This window comes from Rhinolophus sinicus, chromosome 6 (assembly GCF_057876585.1).
Source record: "Rhinolophus sinicus isolate RSI-liver-muscle chromosome 6, RSI-T2T, whole genome shotgun sequence".
NCBI lineage: Eukaryota > Metazoa > Chordata > Mammalia > Chiroptera > Rhinolophidae > Rhinolophus > Rhinolophus sinicus.
Window position 1 is genome coordinate 69,612,251 of NC_142506.1, and position 20,280 is coordinate 69,632,530.

The window sequence follows — 20,280 nt, forward strand, 5'->3', positions numbered from 1 at the left end:
GTATCATCCTTAAATTTTCCTCTTTGTTGAGGACAAAGATTTATTTTCTTCCTAATAGTTAGGATAATAACTAAATGCCACTTGCATCTAAATGTAACAGATCTTTTAGGAACTTACAATTTGTCTTTCTAGAAGAAAGAACCTGTATCATTGGGTCTGGAAGCTAACAGTGCCATTAATTCAAAGTTGTTGCTCTTTAATAAAACGTGGAATAAAAGATCTATGGGTGTTTTGTTCCGCTAAGTTGGCCAAAGGACTTAAGAGTCTGAGGGGCCTTCCTTAAGATCTTTTCATTCTTGAAATTTTGAAAGATGAAACACAGTTTTGGAATTAGCACTTCACTCCAATATATTAAAATAGTAATTATACTGTTGAATATGAGAACATTTCAGTTCAAACCTCTGCGATAGTGCTGGCGTATTAATGGGTCTGTGTCTTTTGCACCTTTGGTTTCCTGCAGAGTCCGCATGCCTGAGTACTTTCAACACGGTGCCACACAAGCAGAAACGTACATAGGTGTGGGCCTTATGAATTTTTTATTGATAACATTATGAAATGAGAAGGCTCAATGCTTACCAGCTGCATTTTGAACTTGACTACAACATGCATTATGTACACAAGCATATTAGCACGACCTCTGGTAACAGTCTGTTACACAGTGGTAGCAGAAAGGCCAATGGTTTGCTCTCAATGAACGTCCACATAGTAGGTAATTAGATTAACACGAGAGTCTCCCAGATACCTGGTGGGGCACTGATGGTCCAGCAGGTTGGATGTTTGGTCCCTAATCCCCATGCTTCTCAAGCCGGGGGTTACCATCATTTGGGAGCTGCAAAGAATAGGACAGAGAACGTCACCCTGGACACCCGATGACTTCTTACTCGTGCTGGTGGCACATTCAGGTCCCACGCCTTCAGTTCTGAAATCAATGGCTTTTTCAATGCTAAGGAAAGACTATTCTTTCCTCGTCCATCATCCTCATATTTTACTTGGAGGACGGCTGTGGATCGAAATAATTTTAAGAACTCCTCCCGCATTTTGAGAATTCACAAAGTTACAGCTTTTGAATAAGAAATTAGAGTGAAGACTCTTACAGAAGCACGTTGAACAGCAGGCGCTCAGTCTGTGCGGCTTGGGACGGAGCACGAGGAGGACACGCACGTGCATCTGGGGACGTGAACCTGGAGTGTGGACAAAGGCGGTGGCAGAAAAACCGGGGAGACCAAGGTGTCAGCTCCGTTCTGATCCGCACGGATGTGGCGTCCGGGTCTGAGACGCCAACCCCTTTGCCAGAGGTGCAGGCGGCGAAACCCCGCAAGCGCACAACGGCCCCCCCACCTCGCGCAGCGGAGCCGTAGGCGCAGGGTGATGGCGTCACGCCTCGGCCAGGCGCTGATTGGCTTCGGACGAGTCGCCGCCAACGCGACGCGGAGCCCCGCTAAGTCCTCGCGAGAGCTGCGGCCTCCGCTGCGGGATGGCGGCGGCGCCGGGCGGAGCCGTCCCGCGGCTGCCGGAGCCGGCTCGGGGGCCCGAGACATGGCCCGGGGTTCCGGCCCGCTAGGCCGGCCGCGCCCCGACACGGCCACCATGCCCAAGCGAGGGAAGCGGCTCAAGTTCCGGGCCCACGACGCCTGCTCTGGCCGAGGTGGGCGAGGGGCCGCAGCGTTGCAAAGCTGGGCCGGCGGCCGGTAGGGACGGGACGCGCGGGGGCGAGCGCTCGCCTGCCCGCGGCGGGAGGGGCCCGGCCGGGCCGCGGGGAGCGGGCGGTCTGGTGGGGAGGCCGCGGCGGCGGAGGCCGCCTCCGCTGAGGGCTGGCGCTTGTTTCAGTGACCGTGGCGGACTATGCCAACTCGGATCCGGCCGTCGTGAGGTCCGGACGGGTCAAGAAAGCCGTGGCCAATGCCGTTCAGCAGGAAGGTAGGCTTGCGACGAGTGCTCGCCGACCCAGGCCGGGAGAACAGCTGGGGGTCCCCGCTGCTGGGATTCGGCCTCGGCGTCTCCCTCGCAGAACCGTGTGTGCTCGGCTCGGCGGTGGCGCAGGTGTATTTGCAGGGAGGTCGAGGGTGGGCCTGGCGCGTTAGCAGTTTCTGCAGCGGAAAGTCGTACTTCTGTCTGCGGGCTCTTCCGTAGTTTCCACTCCTTTCCTCTTGGCTGTTAGCCTTTCCCCCATAGTTCACGTATTCTCCACGTGCTCTGCACTTTGCTTCTTTGTGTGATAATAACCTTGAAGTAGTCTTTTCCTTTTTCCATGCTTCTCTTACTTTCAAGCTTTTTACTCACATGTCCCTGAGACTTGTGTTTTTATAACGTTTACGGTCTGCAGCTCAGGGACGTGGTTAAATTGGATTCAGTTCCTCTCAAACATTGGGCCACAGAATTTATGCAAATGAGAATAGCGTCCACCTTTTGTTCTTATCCTGCAGGGTGTATAGTGGAAGAATAAAGCACTCCCTTTTTTTTCTTCTTCAGGAGTCAATCTCTGCAGCTTTGGAGTTAGTTTGCCCATTGCTTTCCAATTTTTTTTGTATTTAAAATGCTTAGTTTTCTTTCTTTTTGTATTCTCAGCTGACTCTCTCATACTGCGTTTGCTTTTCCCTCCCCCCCTGATGGATGCTGATATCCTGCGTGAGCCGTTTGTATTTCTGGGTGGGACTCCGCCTTCTCACTCTCCCCTTTTTTTCTTCTAGTGAAATCCCTTTGTGGCTTGGAAGCCTCTCAGGTTCCTGCAGTGGAAGCTCTTTCTGGGGCTGGAGAGCCCTGTGACATGGACAGCAGTGAGGAGGTGGATGCCCAGGAGGAGAGCATCCACGAGAGAACTGTCTCCAGGAAAAAGAAGAGCAAGAGGCACAGAGGTATGGGCCTCGCTGTCTTTTGCATTGTTAGTCCCGACTGTGGTGAGAACTTGAGGCTCTTACTCTCTCAGTAGCACCAGAGGTGGTAGCTGTGGAGAACCACAGTCTGGATCTTAGCAGTGGTACAGGGTTTAATATATCCCGGCTTTCTACTTTGGTCTCCATTTGAGAGGAAAGGAACTCAGTAAGAGTCAGTAGAGTTCTGGAGCTGTGAACTTGACCACAGTAGCCATTCATGGAGAACATGTCATTGTCAGGTAAAAATCCGTATGGGAAAGTGGAAACAAAAACCCTTTGTATTTCTGGATTTCGGAATGTGTAAGGAAACAGAGATGTGACAAAAATGTTTCCCGAAATATGTGGATTGCATATAACTAGTTTCGTTTCAGCTAAGGTTAGATATTACCGTGGCTTTTAAGTGTTCTGTGATTATTCTTGCCTGCTTTATGTCTGATGGGTACTGTGGGGAATAGAAAAGTATGTGGTATTTATATCTTAGTGGCGATAAAACTTACACAAATGATACAAAGAAAATAAACTAACCGTATATAATGTGCTAACCATCGTTGAGCGTTGAGCGGTTCTGCTCTAGACGTAATGACTCAGACTCGGGGGGGAGAACCTGGAGCTGTTCTTAAAGCTGAGGTGCTCCTGATGCCCAGCTGTTAGGGGAAGCTAATATACTAAATATGTGTGTTTTTGGTCTCAAATCTACCAGAACTTGCACGTCTACTGGAGAATCAGAGAATACAGATTTGTATGTATTAGAATATACTGAAGTGATCAATAAATTAATGAACTGACACTGCTTTGAAACTGTACCGGTTATTGTCAGTGATATGTTTTCCAGAACCCCAAAATTAATATTGACATTCCTCACACTTCTTTGTTTCTTAATTTCTTTCTTGAAATCCCTACTCATCATCACCAATCTATTAGATATTTATCTTCATCTTTTTTTTTTTGACACATTCCGCGGAACAGCTTACAGATTTTTAAACATCTTGATTGAGATGAAATACTCTCCTTTGAAGTGGACAGTCGAATGGCTTTAGTATTTCAGGGTTGTGTGGCCATCAGCATGATCTAAGTTTAGAACATTCTGTCACCCCCAAACCTATTAGCATCATTCCTAGCAACCACTAATCTCCTTCCTCTCTCTGGATTTGCCTATTTTGGACATTTCATATACATGGAATTATATAACGTGGTCTTTTGTGTCTGGCTTCTTTCACTTAGTGCAGCGTTTTTAAGGTTCATCCATATGGAGCATACATCAGTATTTCATGCTTATTGCTTTTTGTTTGGCTGTTATGAATAAATAATACTGCTATGAACACTTAATGGACAAATTTTTGTGTGGACGTAAATTTTTGTTTTTCTTGGCTAGGAGTGAAATTGCAGGATTGTTACTTGGTAATTCTGTGTTTAACTTTTGGAGGAATTGCCAAACTGTTTTCTGAAGTTTCTATTTACATTCCCACCAGCAATGTAGTAGAGTTCCAGTTTCTTCACATCCTCACCAACACTTGTTATAGTCTAACTTTTTAAGTAATAGCCATCCTAGTGGGTGTGAGGTGGGGATCTCAGGGATCTGACTTGCATTTCCCTGAGAAGTAATGAAGCTGAACATTTTTTCATGAGCTTATTGACCATTCGTATGTCTTCTTTGGAGAAAAGTCTATTCAGATCCTTTGCCCATTTTTAAACTTTTTTTTTTTTTTTTTTTTTTTTTTAATTACTGAGAAGAATTCTTTATGTACGTAGGACACCAGTAACTTACCAATATGTGACCTGTGGCTCACAGACTCTTACGTGTAACTTATCTTTACTTCCTTGCTCCACTTTACCCCCGTTAAGTTTCTTCATTTGAGTCAGACAAGTCTTTTTTCCCCCTTTTTTCTTTTAGGTTCTTTTTAAGTAAACACACAAAAGAAGATAAAATAATATAATGAATGCTACAGAGCTTTTACCCAGCTTTAATAACTATCAATTCATGGCCATTTTTGTTTCTACCACTACTCCCCCCGCAATACACACACAATTATTTTCACACAATTCCCAAATATCCTATTATTCCTGTAAATATTTTAGTACTGTGTTTCCCCGAAAATAAGACTTAGCTGGACACTCAGCTCTAATGTGTCTTTTGGAGCAAAAATTAATGTAAGACCCGATCTTACTTTACTGTAAGACTGGGTATAATGTAATGTCATATAATACCAAGTCTTATATTAATGTTTGCTCCAAAAGACGCATTCGAGCTGATTGTCCAGCTAGGTCTTATTTTTGGGGAAACAGGGTAGTTATCCCCAAAAGATAAATACTCCTTTCAAAAAAAACAAAACCATTATCACATCTAAAAAAGTTAACAGTGATTTCTCAATATCAGAACCTTGTTAGGCTTGCCTCTTTGTTGCCCTCACATATGTTTTGTTTTTCTAAGTATCTGGGTCTCATGTTAGTTGTTTTGTTTGAGGTACTTTTCCTCTTCATCCGTGCCTATCAGAATTCTTCGTGTCCTTCACGGTTTATTTCCATGAAGCTTTTCTTTACTGATTCCATTTCCTACATTTTGAAATTTCTTAGTAATTTTGTTTAAAACACAGTTCTTCAGTAATTACTGAATTTTGTCCCTAAGGACAAAAATTTTAATAGCATTCTGCTTTATAAAAGTTCTCATGGGTCTTGGGAGGAAGTTCTGATAATCATTTGCCTTCTGTTTCAGAACGAGGTTTAATGTGGGAGAAGGTGGTGCCCAAACATGGTGTATTAAGACTGAGCCTTAAGTGATTACTGGAGATTACCGGAAAGGATAAGAATGAGAAAAGAGGATGTTAGTTTAGAAGCCTTGGTCTCTGGTAGGGACAACCTAACGCAAGCATCTGATTGAGTCACAGAACTGCAGGAAGCAGCTATTTAGAAAATTAGAAAAGCAGAGGTACCTTCAGGGAGGTGGTATAGGGCCTTTTTGCCCAGGAAAGAGAAATAAGAAAACTGGTTTTTGGATAGTTCTGTGACTACACCTGCGTTAAAGGGTAGGTTTAGGATTAGCCCAGATTCAGGTGTCTTTATGGAGTGTGAGTTTTCACTTGAACCTGAGATGTCTGAACCCCAGAGTCGAGGATTAACACCAGTGGAGGAGGAGGTGGGGAACATGCCATGGAGTGCCTTTGAATACTGAATGCTGTGGCCAGGGTCGTAGGTCAGACTGGCAGTGAAACAAGGAGAAACCAGAAGAAAAGCAAATGTCCACAGCTGTTTTTGAGTATTGAAAATAACACAGTCACTTACCTGGTTTTTTATTAACTTTGAGGTTTCCTCATACCATCTTAAAATCAATTTTGTTTTTTAAATGACTGAACTGAAGACGCCGTTTGGTGGGTGGAGACTATGAGGAAAATCAAGGGCAGAGCGTACAGTGCAAAGCTGGAATTTGGAGTCAGAAAAACTGGGTTCTATTTACCTTGACTAGGTGGCGAGGTTCTGTTTTCTTATTAGTAAAATGGGCACAATATTTTCCTGTTTCCATTGAGGAATTATTAGAGCTGAATGATAGAATGTGTACAAAGGCACTTTGAATACCTCAAAATAGTATGGAAATAATTGTTAAATAAAGGTCCTAAGAGCAAGACGTACCGTACGTACCCCGTGGGCAGCAGGAAGCAAGTTTCCAGCAGCTAGAATAAGCAGGAAATGATGAGTTGGAGAGGCTCCGTTGGACCTGTTGAGAACCTTTTTCTCAGCTGTGCAAGCCCTGGGCGAATTGAAGTGGTTGGGGCTCCTCAGAGGGGCCGCTGGGGGCGGTCGGGGTGACGGTTCTCCTGTGTGTTCCAGCAGACAAGGACGGGGCGGCAGGAGAAGAGTACCCCATGGACATCTGGCTGCTGCTGGCCGCCTACATCCGCCCTGAGGACATTGCGAAGTTCTCCCTGATTTGTAAGAGTGCCTGGACTGTCACGTGCACTGCCGCCTTTTGGACCAGGTTGTACCGAAGGTGCGACCCCGGGAGCTCTGTTGTCTTGTAGCTGACGTTATGCTGTTTGTGATGTGGAGCTGCTCCTGGGACTGTGACCTTTTCCTTTCTCTGCTCCATGCCTGGTGTGAGCCTGGCTTGGACTCCTTGAGCTCCTCTCTAGGTGAAGCTTGGTACTGTTAACTCATCCAGGTACATGTCTTCACTCCGGGGGCCCCTTCCCCATCCAGTGTCCACTTGCAGCAGAAAGTCTTGCTGCAGGTCTCAGAAGGGACTGAGTTTCTTCAGGGGGTGCTGCAACTGTGATTTTCAACAGCTGCAGGTGCCTGTCTGCCTCTGTGCAAGTGGATTAGTTTCTGAGATTCGCTGGTCATTTTGAAGGCATGTAGGGTTTGTACTTGGGCGGACCTTGCAGCCGCAGTGGTGAGGGGAACGAGTACCTTGGCTAGTGAGAGGGCTGGCTTGCTCTTGGGACTGGGTGCCGACTGTCAAGATTGGTGATGAGCACGTGTGCGAGGCGTGTGTAGGCAGCAGTGAGCACAACTCGCTGAGACGTGACAGGACAGCCTGGTGGCTCTTCCAGGCGCAGGCTCTTCCTGAGGGTCTGGTCTACAGTACAGGAATTGGGCAGATGCCCTTTTGTGGAGTGAGATGCTGAGGGGCAGCGACGTTAAATGGATGGAGAGGTACAGGAATGTAAGGTACATGGGAGCTGGGTTTGCATAGCTGAGAAGTGAAGTGTGTGGTGATGTGTGTGACTGCACTGGGGACACACCAGCTGCTGCTCAGGGAACAGTGCTGGGCAGTCCTGGAGACCGGGAGTCCTGGGCGACTGCCCTGGAGCGGGACAGAGTCACACACTGGGGGAGTAACGTGTCTTGTTCCAGGCACTACACGCTGGACGCCTGTCTGCCTTTGCGCCTGCGACCAGAGTCCATGGAGAAGCTGCGCTGTCTCCGGGCTTGTGTCATCCGGTCTCTGTACCACATGTACGAGCCGTTTGCTGCTCGAATCTCCAAAATCCCAGCCATTCCGGAAAGCACGCCGAGCACACTGAGGAATTCCAAAGTGAGTGAGAATGAGTGTTGGGGGCTCCCAGGTGGACCCTTGTGGGGGTCTGTCACCGTGGCTTGTCTGCAGCTTCTCGGTGGGAGGCAAGGGCTGTGGGTCTCACGCCGCTGGGGTTTCACTTCTCCAGCCGTTGCTGCTGGGCTGGCCTGGCTCGTGTTACCGTGACCCGAAAGCTTCCTTGTGCTTTTACCATATTCTTTATTCTCTTTATTTTACCTCATTCTCGTGCACGGTACATTGGACCACTTTAGATGGTTTCGATGGTTTGGGCTAGGAGGAACGCCACTCAGTGGTAGGTGTCAACTGTAATTCTTAAGAGGCGCTTTAAACCATGACAAAGATACAGCACAAACAATTGACTAGTTTCTCTTTCTCATGTGACCGTGACCCCAGGGATTCCCTTTCTTGTGACCTCTTTCAAAGGTCCTGCTGTCGATGTGGCTCCCTTCCGTTTGCTGAGTGCTTGCTGTTGCCAGGCTCCGCGGCGTCTCACGTCAGGGACCGTGAGCACGTTAGCCTCTGTCATCCCTGTGTTCCAGACGACTGGTGTCCTGGGCTTCCCCGGTCGTTTATAGTCTTGCATTGCATTCGAGTTTCTGGTGTTCGGATTTGCACATGGGTCTGATAGCCCTTGTCTGTTCTCTGCCTTTTCTTCTCCGTAAAGAAATCTTTGCAAACGTACCTTTGCCCAGCAGGACTAGTGTAGCACGTGTGATTATTTAGGCACGTTGATGTCCCGTCCCCCCACTTCTTTTCAAACTGATATTGTCTGAATTTTGAGCTTGTGGTAATTTTTATTACTCTTTTCCTAACCCAAATCTGATGTTCTGTGGCACTGCCTATTCTTTTGCATTTTGTTTTTGTGCTTTAAATGTTATAATGGTTCTTCTGCCCTCATTTAGCTGTAGTGTGAGAATATTTGACCCGATGCATATTGATGAAAAGGACACTGTGGATTTCAAGATGATTTATCAAGGCTCCTCCCAGGGTTGCAGGCTGAGGTGGTCAGGGCCACGGGCTGGGATGGATGTAGGGCAGAAGGAGAATTGCACCCTTGCACCCCGCTGCGGTTTCTGCTTGTAATGTGAGTAGACAGTGTAGCATCTCACAGTTCGAGTTTCCCTCCCCCAGTAAAGAAACACTTGATAGTGTCCGACCCACTCACGGGTGGGGTCACCCCGCAGCTGACCAGTCAGGAGTGTTGTTGCTGGGACAGAGGCGTTGGCAGGTGCGTGCGTGACGCGTCCTAGCGGCTCCAGTGCCAGTGCAGGCGCTGATGCCTGGACTCAGGAGCCCCGTAGGCTCAGTGCTGCCCACTGACTGCTAACGTGGACCGAGAAGCCAGGTGGGATGGTCACTGGGTGTCAGTGCTGCCAGCAGCCCAGGCCGCCTGGCTGCTGCACCTGTGCCTTGTTGTTAGAGGTCTTCTGAAGAGGAGTGGGGCCTGCGGTGGCAGGTGTCCCGTGCATGGCCGTGCCACTTGTAGAACCACAGTCGCATGGCGCTCAGGGAGTGGCCAGCATGCCTACAGGAAGCAGTCCCATGTTCCTGGACTCCAGCTTTTCGTATATGATCCCCCTCTCTCTCTTTTCAGTAGCATAGCTTGTGTGGGACACTGGAGCCGTTGTGATGGCAGCAGAAGTGTTTGCCCCTTAAAGCCAAGCCCATTATTTTTGATGGAACATCAGGACGTACAGGGCATGTCTGAAGGGCAGGACAGCTGGCACGGCGGACGACCCACCCCTTGTCCCCTGGGAGGTACTTAACTTCTTGTGCTTAACCTTAGCTCTAGCCTGACTCATTGCAGGGCTTACTCTAGACTGAATCCAGTCCAGCGCTGTAGCCCACACCGGCTGTCTGCTCCCAGAAGGTCCTGAGCGGCTTGTCCTGTCACAGGGCCGGCCGTCTCTGCTGCCTTTGTGACCATCTTGCCTGGTGGCTACTGGCTGCCCTTATGCTTTAACATAGGGGAGGGGCCTGAATTAGAGGGTGCCCCTGTTTCTAGAGATGAGAACAATAGGGGTTGAGCTCAGCAGCCTCTGAGGTTCTTACATTGGTCCCTCTTCCGTTACTGAATAGCCCTGGGATTGTCTCTTTTCATGTTGCACCAGTGTCACATTGGGGGGTGTCTATCTGTGCCAAAGTAAAATCACAGCATTGGGACGGTGGCTGGCTTCAGAGCTGTCAAACAGAATGGTTTTTACTGATTATTTTTCGTTACCTTATTTTGATTTTTTTTGTTTTCTGTCATTTATTTATTTATTATTTTTATTTTCTTACAGTGCTTACTTTTCTGGTGCAGAAAGATTGTTGGGAACAGACAGGAACCAATGTGGGAATTCAACTTCAAGTTCAAAAAACAGGTATGTATTTGTATCTCTTCTTTGTTTTTCAGATAGTATTTTGTTCTAATAAATTTCACTAGGCATAAAATTGCCTTATTAAAATCACATAATACACATGAAAACTTGTAATAATTCCATGAAAAGAAAACGAAGAAGGAGCTATCCTTCATGAAAGACACACAAAGCTGTAATAGCTTAGTGCAAAGACGGAAGCTTGAGAGGACCCTGGGTCAGGGGACAAAGAGCTATCCTAGAGATCTTGGGGACAGTTACCTTTGAATGTGTGGTGGAAATTAGAGGGTATGAAATTATTGCTAATGTTCTCGGGTGTGATAATGATACAGTGGTCAGATGTAAGTGTCTTTATGCTGAATGAGGGTGGAGTGTCACTGTCACTTTCAAATGGCTTTGTGCTCCCACTGCCAAAGTCGTGTGATTTTCACATGTGCATATGTATAAAATGAGGGGGAGAGAGCAAACGTGGCCAAATATCCAATGCCAGAGAGTCTACAGGAGTTCGTTGTGCTCTTTTAGTAACTTTTCTATGTATTTGAAGACTTTAGAGGTGGGAAAAAGGGGAACGCTTGTTCTAACAATGTACTGAGGTTATTTGCCTAAAGTTTGTTGTTGTTTGAAGCAAATGTATTTGTCAACACCAGTGATCTATCTGGTGTTACGTCTGAGGCGGTGGGGAAGCCACGAGGAGAGGGACTGCCAACAGGCCGTTTACAGGGGAGCAGGTACTGTCTGTCCCCCCGCGTGGCTCTGGCTGGGCCTGCCTCACATCTGGGCCACAGTGCGGGCTGCTCGGCTCGTCTTCACGTCCTGCGCTCACCACCTCATTTCTCTCCTCCTCTTAGTGTCTCAGTGATGAGACACGTTACACGTACAGTCAGTTTTTCCTCACTGCTGGCAGGTGAGTTACAGGTAGGTTAGTAATTAAAGTAAATCATATTTTTTCATTGATTTTTTTCAAAAACATGGTTCCAGAGGAGAGTTTTAGCTTTAATCATCATTTTCAACAAGTTGACACCCATTGGATGCTGGTAGGAAGTCACCCCAGGACCTTCCTGGGGCAGGGCAGGCAGTACTTGCTGGGGAGTGAATGCTGACATGTCCTCTGGTTCTGAGACGTGTGACCCTTGTCTGTGGCATCTGGGGTTAGATGGCACTTCTGCTTCCATCCTTTTGTGCAGCAGGTGTGCTTTTGAGATTGACAAGTCACAAGGTATTGGCAAGTCTTCAAACAGTGGACGGCCTCTGGTAGAGCTATAAGATGCCAGTTCTCACTAGCTGGCAGGAAACGCCATGTAACTGAAGCCCTGTGCCCACTGCCACGTTGCTCATGCGAAGGTGTTTCCCTTCTGTCAAAGGTCAGGTGTTCCTGGATCTGCGTAGAAGCCAATGTGTACACACACAGAGGCGGTGACAGAAAAGTGGGTCGCAACATCGGTGGAGCCCCAGGGTTTTCATCAGGGAGTGCGTCTTAGAGCCTTAAACGTCCCCTCTGAGCCATGAGATTAATGTCCTTCTCTTCAGTCCCCCAGGTTAAAGAGCAAGCGTGTGGGGGGCTTGCAGCCTCCTGTTCAATACGAAGACGTCCACAGCAACCCGGACCAGGACTGCTGCCTGCTGCAGGTCACCACCCTCAATTTCATCTTTATCCCAATTGTCATGGGAATGATATTCACCCTGGTAAGTGGACACTGGATGTCATCTCACGCTCTTCCGTAGACTCGGACTCTGCCTAGGGTTGGAAGGAAACTGGTAAACTTCACCATCGAAGAGGAACCCTGACGAAGAATAAAAAGAGTCTGAACACTGACTTGTAAATCAGGGCAGACAGGTCCATGGAGGAGTTACTTACGCCTGAGAGTATTTCACCTGCTTTCTTCTCTACAGTAAAGAGAACGCTTTTGCACCTCCTGCGTAGTGAGCATTATGTTTGAGAGACACGACCCTGGGATAGTGGTGGGCTGTATGTGAGCTCTGTGTGTCGGGGCCCCCAGGTGTGCATGTGGTGTCATAGATGCAATGTTAAAACAGGGTGGCCCGCTCTGTCCTGGGGTGCTCTGACCCTTCCATGCTCAGCTAAGAATTAGGTTAGTGAACAAGAAATATGCCTCTGGCCTATCTTTTAGGTTTTTAACATTTCTAACTACATTGGCAACTGGAGAGTTCATGTGATTTGTCTTTATACTTTAGGCTCATTTCAGAGGTACATGGGGCTCCCCTCCACATTGAAAATGGCTTTACTCTTTTTAATGGTAAAGTAGATAATACATATTTCATGTAAAAAATTTAAATAATGCATAAATACATTGAGACAAGACGACTTAGATTTGCAGTAACCTAAAACTGAGAGTAACCCTTCAGGAACTATTCTTTGTGTCCCTTTGTGCGCCATGGACGTGTGTGCACCGACTCCCTTAGGTGATCCTATATAATTGAGATCCCGTCCTACACGGTCCTTTTATCAGCACCCCCTGCTCCTCCCCACCACCGCCCCAGGCTAGGCCATGCTAGTTGCCTGGTCATACACTGCCCGTTCCCCGTGTGCTGTGCGTTCACACAGCTCTGTACTGACCACGTGTACACAGAGACTTGGTGTATTTACCAAAAAGTGGGACCAGGTGTACGTTCCTGCATGTTGCCTGACTCGCTCGATAGTATCTCATCAGAATCCCTTCAAGTCATCTCTTTCAGCTCTAACCCAAGTTTTTAAAATGAGCTTTGCTGGTAGTCTGTGCAGGTACCCTCACTTACTCAGCCACCTGGGAGCTGCTCTTTAGCATAGTTCACCTGAAGAAGCTAAGGAGAACTTGTACAATCACCCTTATTTTTTATACTTTGGCAAAGGTGTCAGGGCCTAGCCGTGTAAATTCTGTCCCAGCTGTGTCACTTCAGAGTGAGCCGGTAGGAAAACAGATTGTTTGATCTGGGTTCCGGATTTGCTTTCCCCCCAGTTCACCATCAGCGTGAGCACGGACATGCGGCACCATCGCGTGGGACTGCTGTTCCAGGACGTCCCTGTCCGCGGCGGTCGGAAGCTGCGCAGCGAGCAGGGCGTACAAGTGATCCTGGACCCCGTGCACAGCGTGCGGCTCTTTGACTGGTGGCACCCGCAGTACCCCTTCTCCCTGAGAGCCTAGCGCGAGGGCGGCTGCACTGGAGGTCTGCTTAGGGACGCACACGCTCTCGGCTTCCTGGGGCTCCTGGGAGGGGAAGGAGGAGGTGGAATCACGAGGAAAAGCAACTATGATTTCTGAACATATTTTAATGTAAAAATTTCATTTGAAAGAAGAAACCTGGCTCTATTTTCTGTGTTAAACCCCATTTGGTGCTATTGAGTTTGTGGTCTTTATTCTTTTATCCCAGTGAAAATGGATGACCTTGCTGTAGGGGAAAATTAAACTCTGGAATCTCCAAACCAGGAAGCTTCCGCGGCGCCTTTGGCTCAGAGGAACCTGAGAGGCCTGGATTGTTGCTACTGTTACTTCCAGTTTAGCTGCCTCTCAAATTCACATGAAAATTTTCCCCTTACCCTTCTCTAGAAATAAAGCAGGTGACAGGGTTTTCACAGTCTTACAAGATTGGCTTGTGTATCTTTCTTCAAAAATGATTTTTGGAAGTTTATCACGTAAATATTCTTTTGCCAATTTTGGATTTTAGGTGTTTTTATGCACCAGGCTGAGAGCAGTGATGATAGTGATTTTCTGTGCTTGGTATAGTCCAAGGAACTTGACACGATAGCTCTAAAGTTCACAGCCCTGCAAGGTAGGTACCGCTGTCCTCATCCTGAGTCAGTGACTTACCCAAGGTCTACCGGCCAGTGAGTGACAGCTAGGACTCTGGCCCAGGTCTTTGCTGTGCCACAGTTAGAAAGGTCAGTCTCATTTTTCTTGTGGTAGGTGGTGACAGAGGGGGTGGGCAGAGTGCATGTAGATAAAGTAAAAGGTGAGTAAAAACCTGGTTATGGTATGCCTTATCCCTGATCAGCCGGAAAGGTGTATAAGATGGATGAGAATCTTTTAAATATGTTTCTAAGTAAGGTGTAGAACGAACCAAGAACATACTGCAGAAAAGACAGTGGTATTTTTACTAAATTGTAAGAAAGGCATTTGTTATACTGAAGGTCATTAAAAAATGCACCCCATGGTGAACCCAGCCTCTTGAGCTCTAAGCACTTTGTCACTTGCCCCGCCCTGCACAGTCCATCATCCCGTGTCGTCCCTGCAGAAACACTATTGTCCTGTTGGTTAGAGGACTTGCTGTAGCTGGTACACTCTGAGAAGAGCCTCATGGGTGTGTTGTGTTGCTTTGTCTTGTTTTTGCTGCTTTCTCCCACCCCAACTTAGCCAGTGAGCTGGATTTTGGCTGGATATTGCCATGAGGTGGGCATTAAGGCGATATTCTTTAGACACGAACATCTTGTGGGGGCAGTTGTTACCGGACTGCTAAATTGGTGTGTTGTCCTTTCCTTGCCATCCTCCCTACCCCCTGCTATTTAAGGAGTATTCTCAGGGAGCATCTGCTTAACACTTCTGCTAACAGCTAACCTTACCCCATGCTGAGCGTGGGAGCCTGGGTCAGTGACATATACAGAATCTGGGCATTTAAATGGTAAAACAAACAAGACCCAAGGACAGTGAGCACCTTGCAAATATGTGCAGTCATAAGTTGCCTCTGAGGCAGGAGGAAACCCTAGTTCCTGAACTAAAGGTTTCTTGGAGCAGAGTGGGCATGGCCCCAATTTAGGCGTTACCTTCAAAGGGGGCGTGAAATAGGTTTGGCTTAATAATTGTGTTCTGACTCACCTTCCGAGTTTTTGTGTCAAACTCCATGGTCCGATGATAGAATAGTAGGTGCCTCAGCTGCTGTCTTAGCATAAGGCGACAAATATGTGGTCACGTGTGTTACCAGCAGCCTTCATAGCCTCAGCCTCCCCTCTTCATTAGCTGAGTCGCCTCTTCTAGGATGATTCATGGTTTACTAGTGAAAGCACAGGAAGTGTCTCAGGGATTTCCTTCTGATGAGACACCCCCACCCCCACCCCTGGAGAAGAGTTGGAACTTGCTGGACTACTTTTGTAAAATCGGTTTTGTAATTTTCACTTCCTTAAATCTATACTTTGATTTCACCCTGAGGATCAGACAAAATAACATAAATTTAGCTTCACTTCTTACCCCCCAAATAAGTCAGAATTACTCAAATTGTCCTGCCTTCTACCAAACATACAAGGAAACTAAGCCAAATGGTGAATATATTGAAGGAAAGAAAATAAATGAAAGGTTATTTTTGCCATGGATTTCAACTACAGCATATGTTGCTGGTGTAGGACGTGTGTATGCCTATGGATGGACACACACAGCACGTATATGAAATCCCTCCGCTTCTAGAGTGTGCGTGGGTTCCCTGAAGGCCTGACTGGGCACGGTGATGAAACTTCCCAAACCAGATGGGAAAGATGCGTATATAACCACGGGACAGGGGAAGGAGCAAGTCAGGGAAATTGAGCTAAAATTTGCCAGGAATTTTGGCGTGGACAGTGTCTTCATAGAATGTGTGTATAACAGACCGACATTTCGTTTTCCAGTGTCAGCACAGCAACACAATTCACTTAAGCGCACGCTACGGAAATATATATGGATTTCAAATTTCTCCACTTAAAAATGGGTGTGACCAAAGGAAAATCAAGAAATGGGTGTGAGGGGGCCGGCCCGGTGGCTCAGGCAGTTAGAGCTCCATGCTCCTAACTCCGAAGGCTGCCGCTTCGATTCCCACATGGGCCAGTGGGCTCTCAACCACAAGGTTGCCAGTTCAATTCCTCGAGTCCTGCAAGGGATGGTGGGCAGCGCCCCCTGCAACCAAGATTGAACATGGCACCTTGAGCTGAGCTGCCACTGAGCTCCCAGATGGCTCAGTTGGTTGGAGCTCATTCTCTCAACCACAAGGTTGCTGGTTCAACTCCTCGACTCCCGCAAGGGATGGTGGGCTGCGCCCCCTGCAACTAGCAACGGCAACGACCTGGAGCTGAGCTGCGCCCTCCACAACTAAGACTGAAAGAACAACAACTTGAAGCTGAACAGCACCCTCCACAACTGAGATTGAAAGGAGAACAACTTGACTTGGAAAAAAATGCCTGGAAGTACACAGTGTTCCCCAATAAAGTCCTGTTCTCCTTCCCCAATAAAAATCTTAAAAAAAAAAAAAAAAAGAAATGGGCATGAGGGAGCAGGTGTGAAAGGTGACAAATCGCTGGCAACCAGGCCAGTACGGAGCCCAATTTAAGGGACCTGGGTGATTCAAAGTGAGGGCCCTATATGCTGCGCCACCTGAAGGGAAGCTCCAGGCCTAGCCCAGACTGCGCAGCCTCACAGCCCTCTCAGGTCACGTGCCTGGGCTGGGCGGGGCGCGGCCTGGAGGGAGGTGGCAGGCCCCGCCTCTGGGGGTGGGGCTCTGCTAGGCGGCTGCGGTGGCCTCTGGTCACGTGAGGGGTGGGCGTACCCCAGGCAGGGGCGTGGCCTCGAGTGAGGAGGCGGGGTTCGTGCCCCCGAGGCTGCAGCTGCTGGGTGTCGGGCGTGTGGGGCCTCAGGTCAAGGCGGCTCCTTGGCTGCTGCGGCCTCCGAGGAGCTGCCCTGTCTTGGAGCAGTGCAGGCAGGTGAGCGTGCAGAGCCCAGGCTGGAGGAGGATGGCTCTCTTCCCACCTCCAGCTTCCGCACAGTTCGGGGAGGGGTCTCTGGCGCGCCTTGGGCAGCAGCCCCTTTTCGCTCCACAGGCATAGACGCTGCCTCTGTGCCGCTTCTCTCCGGACGTTGCAGTCCTCTGCCCTTGGGGTGAGCGTAGAGGCGATGTCCGATTTGCGGGGGGCGGGGTGGGGGGCGTGGAGTTCGCGCTCATCCATCAGCCTCAGAGGAGGGCCTGAGTGGCAGGTGTCCTGGAGCAAACCAGACGGACTGCACCTCCATCCCCCTAGGAGAGTCAGAGAAGAAGCGCCCCTAGGCTCCGGGGCCAGCTCCGCTCCCGGAGGCACAAGAGGTGCTGAGGACGTCGCGTTCCCCCGGGTGGGGGGGTCTTCACCTTTCCCGCGTCGCTCACAGCGCCCCTTCATGTCGCTAGCTCTCCATCCTCCGGCTGTGAGACGCAGGCTGTGCCAGAGGTGCCCGTCTCCGCAGTCTGTAGCAACTGGAAAAGGGGGCGGAATAGAGATTCCTGAGCTGCTAGGGTGAGAGTGGGGAGCCGAGTTCCCACCACGTAGTACGTTTTCCTGTGTAGATCCTGCGGCTTCTGACGGCCGGTGGGAAGAGAGGTTGGTTTGGAGGACTTGGAAATGCGATGTGGGTGCTTTTCTTGGAGAAGGAGGAGGAGGGGGGAGGACAAGGTGCCACTAGGTGCTGACGTCATGCTGGAGGTGTCCGTCGGAGGGGCAGGGGAGCTGGGCTGCTGCTTTGCTGTTCGCGTGAGCAAGTGGTTACCAAGGAGGGTGTGCTTGGCGTGCAGGCCCCCTCCTGCTGGGGGCGTAAGGCCGCCCTCCAGGCGCCAGCTTTCAGGGATCTCCTGTCTTTCCAGAGGGGTTCCACGCAGCAAACATTTACTGGGCACCTGCTATATGCCAGACACGTGTTAGGTACTGGGTCTTTAGAGCCGTGGGGCAGTTGAGAGGTACACACAGTCACACAGTAGGCACTCTGTTAACACCCGTCCCCCATTTTGTTACATTGCTGTTGGATTAGAAAAAGATGGAACGGTCTGAACTGAATTCCAGCCTACCCACCCCCTACAACTACTAACAACCCAGGTCATCCCAAAGGAGCAGTTGGGATTATTTCCATTGGCTCTTTTCTAGGACTTTGTCCTGAGGCCTAGGCCGCTGCCTGGGATAAAGGGGTCTCAACATAATGAGATGATGACGAGCACAGTGGTTACTGGGGCCAAAAGGCATTAGACACCTGGCACAGCGGGGACCCCATCTCTGGGAGGCAGAAGAGTGTGGGGGCTCAGTGTGGAAGGGCAATCTCACTCACTCGGTGAGCATGTCATGGTGTCGGCCGGGGAGTGTGTGGCCTGGCAGCTGGGGACCGAGGAAGGATTGGAGGGGCAGGGTGGCCAGGCAGCCAGGCTCCTGGGTGTCATCCCTGAGTTGATTGCTGAAATCTTAGAGTTGGAAAGAGTTGTCAGGGATTGCTGTGGTCCTTTTGGAGCCGCGGAGGATAATGGGGTGAGAGCTCAGGGAGAGGATGAGGAGGCAGGCGGAAGACTCAGCTCAGGGCCATGGAGCTGGGGCCCAGAGGGCTTTAGGATATGGGGGGGCCAGCTGAGGCTTCTTATGCCAGGGACACTCCCCCGGGGCTTTGGACCATTGGATGGGTTGCTATAGAAACATGGTGTGGTATGGAGTTGTGTGTAGTGTGTGCTGGAGAGAACGAGTTGTGGAGTTGGGAGGACCAAGGCAGTGAAAGCAGCCTCCAGTCCAGGTCCCAGGTGGAGAATCCGGAGGGAAGGAGGGACGGGCGTGTACTGCAGCCACAGGAAGTCACCGTCTGTGCCCCCTCTGGCCTGCTGTCTCGCTGACCTATAATTAGCTCTGAAAGGCATATGGTGCTGGCTCACAGGAATGCAGCCCTCTGGGTGACCATCAGAGTGGAAGTACTTGGAGGGGCCGTGGTGCCAGGCTGCATGGAGAGGAGGTCTCTGGGCACTGAGACTGTCATGGGGGAGGAGCTCCGAGCTGGGGGTCTAACTGCAGGGCCCGGCAGAGCCTGAGCCTGGCCTAGCCTGGCCTGGCTCCCCCAGTGTCTTCTGCCCCCCAGGTGAGGTCAGCTCCAGCCCGGAGCAGGGTCCGACAGGCCTTGGCCAGGGCTGCTTCATTCTGAGAGCTGAGGAGAAAATCCCAGTGGTGCTCGGGCCGCCCCCGGCTGGGCCAGAGGCTGGGTATGCGGTCAGTGCTGCTCTCTGTGTGGCTCTCCAGCCATCACTGTGTGTCTGTGTTCTCTCCAGGAGGCCGCACTTCTCAAGGGCCGAGCCTGTATCCATAACCACTCCTAGGTCAGCACTGGATTCACAGGACCCTCCTCGGTAAGTAATTGTTGGATGGAATTGAAGAGGTCTGGCTTCTGATCCCCTGGGTTCAACGAAGTAGAGCCTCTTTGCAGCCAGAAATCTTTAACCTGGAGCAGAGGAGCCTCTGGGGACCCAGCGCAGGGGTGCAGCATCTCAGGGGGGATTAGATCCTGCAGGCAGTAGGGAAAGTGATGAAGCGTGGTATATGGGTTTAGGTTTATAACTGAACAAAATGTTAAGTCCAGATGTAGTTAGTAGACATTATATATCAGTTACATAAACACATAACGTATTCCGTGATTTTGAAGAGTGCTTAGTGCAGTATAATTTTGTAGTCAGGTGTCAGATGAAATAGCTGGTTTGCTTTACAGGCCTTTATTCTTATTTTGCCATTCAGCAGAGTTGAGTTCTTATAAAGTAAACACGTCTGATGTAACTTCATGACCACTGTCTTCAGATAACTGTCGTTTCAAAGGGGTGATGGGCTTGCACTCCGTTTAAGAACAATCCTCCTTAGGACTTGAGGGCTTCCTCCCTTAGCGTCGGACTCCTTGTTTCTGAGGGGTAATAAGTAGAATGGGCTGTCTGAGTCCTGCACGCAGGACCTCGGGAAGCCCTTCTCAGTAGGACCCGCAGTTCCAGGGAGGTGGGAGTGGGGTGAACGGTGATGGGCTGTGAGTGGGGGGCCCAGAGGTGGGCCAGGCCAGGGGTTTGGCTGGGGCTGGTTCCTGAGCGCTGGACATTCTGGGAGATCCGTCACTGGTGCATGTGGACCCTGGGCTCCGGAGACCCCACAGGGAGGCTCTGATGGGGGAGCGGTAAGTCGAAGGCTGGGCTGGGCCCAGCTGCGTGACCTCTGCTCGCACTGGGTCCCAGGGGGAGGGCCCGAAACCTTCGGCCCTTGTCGGGAGGAGCTTTTGCAATAAGTGGCATTGTCACTCCTGCTATCTGTCGTCCCCATCCTTCCGCCCTCTCA

The 20,280-nt window shown here is 49.6% G+C and overlaps 2 protein-coding genes and 1 long non-coding RNA gene across 20 annotated transcripts in view; 2 read left to right on the plus strand and 1 right to left on the minus strand.

Moving 5' to 3' along the window:
* Nucleotides 1-519: 519 nt before the first annotated feature.
* On the minus strand, nucleotides 520-1,434 carry LOC109457777 (uncharacterized). Its single transcript, XR_016021616.1, has 2 exons — nucleotides 1,095-1,434; nucleotides 520-1,000 (listed from the first exon to the last, which is right to left on the minus strand). It is a non-coding gene; the product is annotated as an uncharacterized LOC109457777 (long non-coding RNA).
* Nucleotides 1,435-1,438: 4 nt separating this feature from the next.
* On the plus strand, nucleotides 1,439-13,829 carry TMEM183A (transmembrane protein 183A). Of its 4 annotated transcripts, none has more exons than XM_088799219.1 (8): nucleotides 1,439-1,645; nucleotides 1,828-2,040; nucleotides 2,688-2,852; nucleotides 6,690-6,849; nucleotides 7,716-7,896; nucleotides 10,182-10,262; nucleotides 11,784-11,939; nucleotides 13,211-13,829. In XM_088799219.1, exons 1-8 carry the CDS (start codon nucleotides 1,537-1,539, stop codon nucleotides 13,394-13,396), a joined length of 1,251 nt encoding a protein of 416 aa, XP_088655345.1. In that variant the 5' UTR covers nucleotides 1,439-1,536; the 3' UTR covers nucleotides 13,397-13,829. The 4 variants fall into 4 exon arrangements, with proteins under 4 accessions (XP_088655345.1, XP_074173257.1, XP_088655346.1 ...); XM_074317156.2 differs by having other exon boundaries at nucleotides 1,440-1,645; nucleotides 6,693-6,849; XM_088799220.1 differs by having other exon boundaries at nucleotides 1,441-1,645; nucleotides 1,828-1,917.
* A 2,919-nt stretch (nucleotides 13,830-16,748) lies between these two features.
* PPFIA4 (PPFI scaffold protein A4) overlaps nucleotides 16,749-20,280 on the plus strand; it is a 37,439-nt gene continuing 33,907 nt past the window's right edge. For 7 of the 15 annotated variants that reach the window (XM_074317142.2, XM_019750872.3, XM_019750879.3 and 4 more), the window contains exons 1-2: nucleotides 16,750-16,905; nucleotides 19,242-19,319. The gene's annotated coding sequence lies outside the window, so the exon portion shown is untranslated. Of the gene's footprint in view, nucleotides 16,906-17,022; nucleotides 17,081-17,181; nucleotides 17,283-18,896; nucleotides 19,055-19,241; nucleotides 19,320-20,280 lie in introns of those variants that run through there. The other 8 variants (XM_074317145.2, XM_074317149.2, XM_074317152.2 and 5 more) reach the window with 5 other exon arrangements.